We start from the raw sequence: 9,840 nt of genomic DNA, 5'->3' as shown, positions 1-9,840 counted from the left end.
GCCATTAATGTTAAACACATAAATATTAAGTAGTGAAATAACATTTGGGCATTAGGTCTGGAGGAAAAAGAGTGGGTGACAGATTATAATTTATCAAATACAAATTTTAAAAATAGGCTTATCCTTTCTCACTAGTGCAAAGCAAAATGTTTTACTAAGCTATCAAAATTTTTTTTGAGTTACTGTGTGTGGTTAAGATGATAAAGATTATGTCACTTTAAGTTAACAGCATTTAAAAAGCAGTAACAATTATACCATTAATAAAAAAGGCAAAATATTTTTTGGAATAAAAAGTATTATTAGCAGAAACTATAATAATGCAAGAATATTTTGTTACACACCAAATGAAAAGCCCAAATACTAAATGATGATTTCTCATATTTTAATAATCAGTGGGGTGACAGAGCCATCAGTGAATGTGTCATCAAGAATCATGTGAACAATAGATGAAATACACAATACTTTCAGCATAGTACAGCAAGCTCTTTTCTGGTACAACCTACATTACAACACTTATCACTTAAGTTTACATAGGCCTGTCTCTTTTTTCGGGAATGTTTATCTAAGCCTGAGGTTTCTAATTCTGAAAGACTTTTGTCTTCAGCTTCATATTGTCCACTAAAAACAATTTTCTTCAATTCTTCCAAGTTAAGATTTGAACTTTCCAGTGCAAGTTGTAGCTCTTGTAATGATGGCTGCCTCGCAGACAGTGTTGCCTTCAACTCCTGTGACAAATTAGGAATATATTCCAACACTGTATTTAAGGTTTTTGTATTGATGATGGAGGATGGCTCGACTTCTAAATGGGGAGGGGAGAGAGAGAAAAATACTCAAGTCAAGGAACATCAGGAAAACAAAATTTTGCATAGACGTAAAGGAAAGCATTGTCTTAATAGAATTAATATCAAAACAGATTCAACAAGTATCCTAACTAAACAACTTAGATATTATAGTTGGGTGGCTTAAATTACTACAGCATCACCAAGATTCTGCTTTATTCCACAGACCTTCTGTCAGTCTTTCTTCATGTCCCCTTAATGCTTTCATCATAGCAGTTTTGACTCTCCCTGATTTCTGAAGTCATCTTGGTCATTGAAAACACTCAGTTTGATCACAGATGAATTTTTCTTACCTGGGTAATTTTCTTCTATTACTAACTTCTGAGTTATTATAGTAATCCTATCAAATATTCCATGGTGGCAAATTACTGCTTCAGGATAAAGTTAAAGGCAGAATTTTCAACTGCTCTGATCTAAACGTCAAGGGATAACCAGTCTCTGACGTCCCTCACACATCTATTTAACAGTTCTTTTTTCCCAGAGTATTTACTTCAAATAAAACAATACTCTAGTACTTTATCTTTCCTTCTAATGCTTTCTCATTCACATTCTAAACTGACAGATGAGAATTTTTTTAAAATTTATTTTATTATGTTATGTTAGTCACCATACAGTACATCATTAGTTTTTGATGCAGTGATCCACAATTCATTGGTTTCATATAACACCCAGTGCTCCATGCAGTTGTGCCCTCCTTAATACCCATCACCGGGCTAACCCATCCCCCCACCCCTCTCCCCTCTAGAACCCTCAGTTTGTTTCTCAGAGTCCATAGTCTCTCATGGTTCTTCTCTCTCTCTGATTTCCCCCCCATCATTTTTCCCTTCCTTCTCCTAGTATCCTCCATGCTGTTCCTTATGTTCCACAAATAAGTGAAATCATATGATAATTGACTTTCTCTGCTTGACTTATTTCACTTAGCATCATCTCCTCCAGTCCCATCCATGTTGATGTAAAAGTTGGGTATTCCTCCTTTCTGATGGCTGAGTAATATTCCGTTGTATATTTGGACCTCTTCTTCTTTATCCATTCATCTGTTGAAGGGCATCTCGGCTCTTTCCACAGTTTGGCTATTGAGGACATTGCTGCTATGAACATTGGGGTGCATATGGCCCTTTTCACTACATCTGTGTCTTTGGGATAAATACCCAGTAGTACAATTGCTGGGTCATAGGGTAGCTCTATTTTTAGTTTTCTGAGGCACCTCCACACTGTTTTCCAAAGTGGCTGTACCAACTTGTATTCCCACCAACAATGTAAGAGGATTCCCCTTTCTCCACAACCTCTCCAACATTTGTTGTCTTTTGCTTTGTCAATTTTTGCCATTCTAACTGGTGTAAGGTGGTATCTCAGTGTGCTTTGGATTTGAATTTCCCTGCTGGCTAATGATGATGAACATTTTTTCATGTGTCTGTTAGCCATTTGTATGTCCTATTTGGAGAAGTGCCTGTTCATGTCTTCTGCCCATTTTTGGATGTGATTATTTGTTTTTTGGGTGTTGAGTTTGAGAAGTTCTTTATAGATCTTGGATGCCAGCCCTTTATCTGTAGTGTCATTTGCAAATATCTTCTCCCATTCTGTGGGTTGCCTCGTTGTTTTGTTGACTTTCTTTTGCTATGCAGAAGCCTTTTATCTTGATGAAGTCCCAAAAGTTCATTTTTGCTTTTGTTTCATTAGCCTTTGGAGATGTATCTTGAAAGAAGTTGCTGTGTCCGATGTCGAAGAGGTTACTGCCTATGTTCTCCTCTAGGATTTTGATGGATTCCTGTCTCACATTGAGGTCTTTCATCCACTTTGAGTTTATCTTTGTGAATGGTGTTAGAGAATGGTCGAGTTTCACTCTTCTGCATGTGGCTGTCCAATTTTCCCAGCAACCATTTATTGAAGAGACTGTCTTTTTTCCATTGGAAGTTTTTTCCTGCTTTGCTGAAGATTATTTGACCATAGAGTTGAAGGTCCATATCTGGGCTCTCTATTCTGTTCCATTGGTCTATATGTCTGTTTTTGTGCAGTACCACGCTGTCTTGGTGATCACAGCTTTGTAATAGAGCTTGAAATTGGGCACCATGATGCCCCCAGCTTTTTCTTTTTCAACATTTCCTTGGCGATTCGGGGTCTTTTCTGATTCCATACAAATTTTAGGATTGTTTGTTCCAGCACTTTGAAAAATGTCATTGGAATTTTGATCGGGATGGCATTGAAGGTATAGATTGCTCTGGGTAGCCTAGACATTTTAACAATGTTTATTCTTCTGACCCATGAGCATGGAATATTTTTCCATCTTTTTGTGTCTTCAATTTCTTTCATGAGTGTTCTGTAGTTCCTAGAGTATAGATCCTTTCCTCTTTGGGTAGGTTTATTCTGAAGATTTTTGGTTTTTGGTGCTATTGTAAATGGAATTGTTTCTCTCATTTCTCTTTCTACAGTTGCATTGTTATTGTATAAGAAAGCAACTGGGGGCACCTGGGTGGCTCAGTTGGTTAAGCAACTGCCTTCAGCTCAGGTCATGATCCTGGAGTCCCAGGATCGAATCCCACATCGGGCTCCCTGCTCAGTGGGGAGTCTGCTTCTCCCTCTGACCCTTCCCCCTCTCATGCTCTCTCTCTCTCTCTCAAATAAATAAATAAAAATCTTTTAAACAATTTAAAAAAAAAGAAAGCAACAGATTTCTGTGTATTGATTTTGTATCCTGCCACATTACTGAATTGCTGTAGGAGTTCTAGTAATTTGGGGGTGGAGTCTTTTGGATTTTCCACATAAAGTATCATGTCATCTGTGAAAAGAGAGAGTTTGACTTCTTTGCCAATTTGAATGCCTTTTATTTCTTTTTGCTGTCTGATTGCCATTGCTAGGACTTCTAGTACTATGTTGAATCTCTTCCCCCAGCTGCCCTTAAGATGGTTTCCTTGGTTCTAAGATTTGTGAGTTTTACTATTACATGCTGGGGTGTTGGCCTGTTTTCCTTGATCTTGGGAGGGGTCCTCTCTGCCTCTAGGACATGACTGTTTGTTTTATTCCCCAGATTAGGGAAGTTCTCAGCCATGATTTGCTCAAATTTATCTTCTAGTCCTCGCTCTCTCTCCACCCCCTCCGGGATTCCAGTAATTCTGACATTGGAACATTTCATGGTGCCATTTATTTCCCTGATTCTATTTTCATGGACTTGGAATTGTTTTTCCCTGGCCTCCTCTTTTCCCTTTTTATCTATTAATTGGTCTTCAAGGTCACTAATTCATTCTTCTGTCTCAGTCACCCTAGCTGTTAGATTATCTAGGTTAGATTGGATCTCATCAATAGCATTTTTAAGTTCTGCCAATTCAGCTTTCATTTCTGCCCTTAGAGACTCTATGTTGCCATTAATTGATTTCTCCATTCTAGCTATTGTCTTCACAATTGCTAGCCTGAATTCCATCTCCGACATCTTGGTTATATCTGAATCCATTTGTAAATCTGTGGCATAAGTCATAGTCTCTGAGTCTTTCCTATTTTGGGGGTTCCTCCTCCTAATCATTCTGTTGAGGGGTGGTTGAGGGAATGTAGAGAGTCCAAATTATTGACCACAACCCAAGCAAGATGCACCTGTTTTCTAGGGACCTTAGGGTTGCTGGCCTCTTGTTCTCCCAGCCTGTCTTCTGGGGGAGGGACCTGCTGTGCTGTTAATCAGGCAACCCTGTTTGGGTGGAATTGCCCTGCCTCCTGTGGTGGGGGATGGGCTCAGTGAAAACCGTTTTTTGGGGGCTTTTGTTCTCTGGTGGTTTCCCTGGTGGCTTTCCGTGTCTCTTCCAAGAGTCAGAGCAGAAGAGACCATTTCCAACCCTCTGCCTCAGAGCAGAGAGATCGCAGTCTGTTCTTTAGTGAGCTCTCCAGGCCATACTATCTCTGTTTCTGTCTGTGCTGCTGTAAACTGCAGCGTCCTGGGTTATGTGCCCCTCAGCAGGGCTCCCAGTCCTCGCCTCCTGGTCAGGGCACATCTCTGCCCTTTATGCTTCTAAAACCACCAGCCGTCCCCAGTTTGTGCACGTGACCCTGCTGCTCTGGGTTTCCATCTTGGGGGCTGCCCTAAAGTCCTTTCCCCGCTGCTACCGGTCTGTGAGCCTGTGCCCCGTCCCCAGTGGGGTAGGTTATTGCTCACCGGCGGTGTAGGATCCCCACGGCCAGGCTCCCTCCCCCTGCCATTTATCCTCTGATATCTGCCAGTGGAATCACGGCTCCCTGCTTCATACCTTGAAACCAACCACCTGTGATATTCTGTTTGTAGAGATCCAGATCTATCTTCTTACATCTCAGGCTGATTTCGTGGGTATTCAGAGTGGTCTTGTAGATATGCAGCTAAATTCCGGGGACCGGTTGGAATAGGGTCCCCTACTCCTCCGCCATCTTTTTTTGACAGATGAGAATTTATACCATTTTTGGTATAAATTTGCATTTTCCTTCAGTAAGATATCCTAAGTTTAATTCAACCTCTTCATAAAATTCCCCCTGCTCTAATTTAAATCTTCTATAGTTGGGGCCTTACTGAATGCAGAGAAAAGCTAATAGTAACTTTCCATGTACTTAAAACCAGTTAATTAATTCGGCAAAACAACTGTAGTTTCTGTTGTGTTTATTCATAGGCTGTGTTTTTGGCATTCTTTTTCCATCTGTGGATGGACATATAAGGTGTTTTGACATCTTGGCTATTGTGAATAGTGCTGCAATGAATGTGGGAGTGGCAATATCTCTTCAAGATCCCGATCTCATTTATTTTAGATGAATATGCAGAAGTGGGATTGCTGGATCATATGGTAATTCTATTTTTTTTTTTTTGAGTAATCTCCATAGTGTTTCCCATAGTGCTGCACCATTTTGCTTTGCCTTCCCATGAACAGTATACAAGGGTTCTAGTTTTTCCACATCCTGAACAATACTTACCCTTTTTTTTAGGGGGGAGGGGCAGAGAGAGAGGGAGAGAATCTCAAGCAGACTCCACACCCAGCACGGAGGCTGATCTCACAACCCTGAGACCATGACCTGAGCCAAAATCAAGAGTGGGACACAACTGACTGAGCCAACCAGGCGCCTGTCTTTTTTTTTTTTGATAAGAGCTATCCTGACAGTTGTGAAATGATACCATTGTGGTTTTGATTTCCATTTCCCTGATGATTAATGATATAGAGCTTCTTTTCTTATACCTGTTGGCCATTGTATGTCTTCAATGCAAAAATGTCTATTCAAGTCTTTAGCCCATTTTTTTAATTGGGTTATTACCTTTTTTGCTGTTGAGTTGTAGGAGTTCCTTATATAGGTTGGAAATTAAACCCTTAGCAGATACATGATTTGCAAATGTTTTGTCCTGTTCCGTAGGCTGACTTTTCCCTCTGATTATTTCCTTTGCCCTGCAGAAGCTTTTTAGTTTGATGTAGTTCCACTTTTCCACTTTTGCTTTTGTTGCTTGTATTGCACTCTTTTATTAAAAGTGTTTTTTAAACTTATTTTGAAACATTTTGCAATCAACAACTTTACCTTCTTAAGTCTAAATAAAAGATATTCTAATCAACCTGAAATCATATAAGCAATCTCTTAACCACTGTATTTTGGACTAAAATTTCACTAACATAGACCTCTTTTAGTTAAAAATATCTGTCTTTTTTTTTAAAAGGGTGCAATGAGTGTTATTTCTGCACGTTATAGGAAAAAATGGTTCGTTAACAATTTAATAATATGAAAACAAAAACTAACAATAGAGGTTTTAAACTCATGAATAACAAATTATTGACATATACTTCCAAAAGATTCTTAACTAATAATTTAGACATTTTTCTTGATCTTCACTTGCACGAAATATTAGGTTATTTCTAATTAAATTATGTACTGGGTAGCAATTAAGAGAGTTCTTTGAAAATACTTTAAATCACAGTACTCCTACAGAAATAGAAATCTGGCTAAATAGCTATATATAAATCTTCTCAGAAAATCATTTTTAAGCAACAATTTGGAAACAACCTAAATGTCCACTAAGAATGGTTAAAACCTAAATGTCCACTAAGAATGACTAAATATATATGGTAGATTTATGATATAGAATACTCTAAAGCTTTAAATTATGTTTTTGGAGAATAACAATGTGAGAAACTGCTCACACTATAATATTAAGTGAAAGTCAGGAGGTATACATACATATTTCCAAATGCTTTTATTTTTTTTTTCTTTAAAGATTTTATTTTTAAGTAATCTCTGCAACCAAGGTGGGGCTGAAACATACAACCCTGAGATCAAGAGTCACATGCTCTACCCACTGAGCCAGCCAGGTGCCCCTACATATCTCATTAACATTGCTTTTCAATTCCTCATTTAATATAGATATTTTTATTTCCTCATTAAATTCACATATTTTTTCAAAGTCTTTAATATCTCTGGGTGTTTTTCATTTTTCTTATATTTATGTATCTGTTTCAATCTTTAATATGAGCATATATTATTTATTCCGAAAAAGTGAATTAGCAAAGGAAACACAATGCAATCTGGTCATCCCTACTTTGAATCAGTAAATCCCTAAACTTTGTAGTACTCTTCTAATAATATTATATAAGAATTCTGTAAGAACTTGCATTAAATAAATTGGTCTCTGACCAACAGTGTAGAAAAGTAAAGTGAATAGCTTTATAATCATGCTTTAAATCCCATAAAAGAGAAGCAAATGGTGGTTAGTATGCACAATAATTTTATATGAGGGTCACTTGTATACAGGGCTATACAGATAGGCTATAAAATATAGTTGTGATTTATCATAAATTACATATATGTTGTGAAACATAAAACACTAAGTTATTTATAATTGAGCTTGCCTTTTCTGAATTTAGTATGACCCATTACACTGCTTAGAATAGTGTGTCTGTGAAAGTTTGCATTGCTACTTAACCTTAGCTTCGTTTATCTTTATAGTTTATTACTAAAGAAGTTGTTTTTGTTTTTGTTTTGTTTTTTAAACCATTCCAGATTTGAGCTGTACTCAATTCTGGGGTCTTGCTTTTAAAGAAAATCTGCTCCAGCTTCTAAATGCTTGAAGCATCAATCAGCTTTTCAGCTGAAAACTTCCCCCCGGCGAACTTCCCTTGATTCTAGGTCCCCTTCAGTTTCTCCTGTAGATTAGGCCCTTTCTTTATGTTTAATACCTTCCTTATCTCACAAATGAACTTCAAGATCCAGTGCAAAGACTAGGCCAGGCTCTTCCCTTTGGTAAAGTTTACAAATAAAAATAAAATTAAGAGAGGAAATTTTCGATGGTGTGGACCACAGCCCAGCCTTTTCACAAAGGAGTAGAGTCGTTAATATGCCCTTTCGTGTCTCCCACTCCAGGACCCTCTCAGGAGTCTCCGAGTTCTGCCCCAGGCCCTTTGGCACTCAAACCAGGGCACACTTGACTGCCTCCAGTGCTCTCAAGTCAAGATGCCCTGTCCAGTTGCCCCAGCCCCCAGCACGCCCTCTCTATGGCCCACGGACTTGACTCTGGGGTCCAACCGGAATGGGTCCCACCTCCAACGGGTCTTTGGGCAACCAACATCCTCTGTGGCTCCCCCTCTCCCCATCTGGATCATCCAGATTGCCAGGAGGTGAAGGGCTCCAAGTGCCTCTCAGGAGAGGCCTTTGTTCCCGCTGCTTTCCCTCCCTCTGGTGAGATACCCGGTGAGACTGTACTAGAAAAGCAAATTACAAGGGAAAACTCCAAACTTTTAGGCATCAGCAGCCTCAAGAGTCAGGGCTAAGCGCGGGAAGCCCGAGCAGTCTGGAGCCAGGGAGTGCAGGTGCCATTCTAAGTGGTCAGTGGCCTGCCAACAGCCAATAATAGGAAGTACAGAGCGGTGAGGGGCGGGGCGCTCACCTGCAAGTGGTTCAGGTGCCTGCCGAGGTTCCCGACCTTTCTGGAGAGCCTTTCCTCCCCAGGAGACCGAGCCGCAGATCCGGATACGTAGGCGGACTAACTCGCGTCTGCATGCCTTAATTATGTCGTTGTCATTCTGAGCGGGTATCTCTCTGGGAAGTTGGCTCAGTAGCAGCCATAACCTTAGCAGGTGGGACAAGTACAGGAGTTGCATCTTGGACCACATCCCTTCTGCTCCGGGTGTTTTTCCTCTAGGACTGCAGCCGCTGTCGCCTACCGGTCTCTGCCTGTGTTCCAATCGTGGACTTCAGGCTGCTGTCCTGGCCAGATTTCACCAAGCTTTTATAGCCCTTGGGCGACCACTTAGACCTGAGTCAATTGTCCAAGCTCCACCCGTTTCTCCACCCACCTCTTTGGAATTCCCCCCCCCCACTCCTGCCCCCCCTCCACCTTTCACCCTTAACAACTTTCCTCCGTTTGCCCACCTTTCTGTTCTTGGACCCTTTACAGTTGTATATTTTTTTTCTTTTCTTACCCTTAAACTATTTTGTATACTTAGATAAAGTTAGTCAATATTTGAAGTTTTCCTTTATTATAAAGTTAGGCATGGCCCTTACACTAAATTATATCAAGAAAAATAAAATTGAAATCACCCATATTATCTCACAGTTCATTTTTCCATCATGAACATTTGTTGCATAACCTAATCTAAATAAGTTAATTAGTATAGTGTCTGGTATATCAATCCATAAAGATATAATGAATGAATGGATAAATTAACAGAGAGAACTGATGACTTTTTTTTACTTTAAATTTTTTATTGTTATGTTAATCACCATACATTACATCATTAGTTTTTGATGTAGTGTTCCATGATTCATTGTTTGTGCATAACACCCAGTGCTCCACGCAGAACGTGCCCTCTTTAACACCCATCACCAGGCTAACCCATCCCCTCACCCCCCTTCCCTCTAGAACCCTCAGTTTGTTTCTCAGAGTCCAAGAACTGATGACTTTTATCTAAATCCTGGTAAAAATATTAAAATTCTCAGTGCATAATAACTTTAAGCTTGTATAATACCTTAAGTTACAGTGCACTTTCTCTACTGACTTTCCTTTGACTCTTTTGGGAGATAGTTTGAT

The 9,840-nt window shown here is 39.5% G+C and overlaps 1 protein-coding gene across 1 annotated transcript; it reads right to left on the bottom strand.

Annotated features, from left to right (window-relative positions):
* Positions 1–464: 464 nt before the first annotated feature.
* LOC114219817 (prorelaxin-like) lies at positions 465–8,911 on the bottom strand. The gene is made up of 2 exons (XM_028117408.2): positions 8,698–8,911; positions 465–799 (listed from the first exon to the last, which is right to left on the bottom strand). The coding sequence occupies exons 1-2, from the start codon at positions 8,909–8,911 to the stop codon at positions 465–467; spliced, it is 549 nt and encodes a 182-aa protein (XP_027973209.2).
* Between the last annotated feature and the right edge of the window lie 929 nt (positions 8,912–9,840).

Source organism: Eumetopias jubatus, unplaced genomic scaffold, assembly GCF_037043125.1.
Source record: "Eumetopias jubatus isolate StellerSeaLion01/CBP00866 unplaced genomic scaffold, mEumJub1_p1.0 scaffold_15, whole genome shotgun sequence".
In the NCBI taxonomy this organism is placed as follows: domain Eukaryota; kingdom Metazoa; phylum Chordata; class Mammalia; order Carnivora; family Otariidae; genus Eumetopias; species Eumetopias jubatus.
Note: the sequence above shows the minus strand (reverse complement) of the source record. Positions and strands in the feature narration are given on the sequence as shown.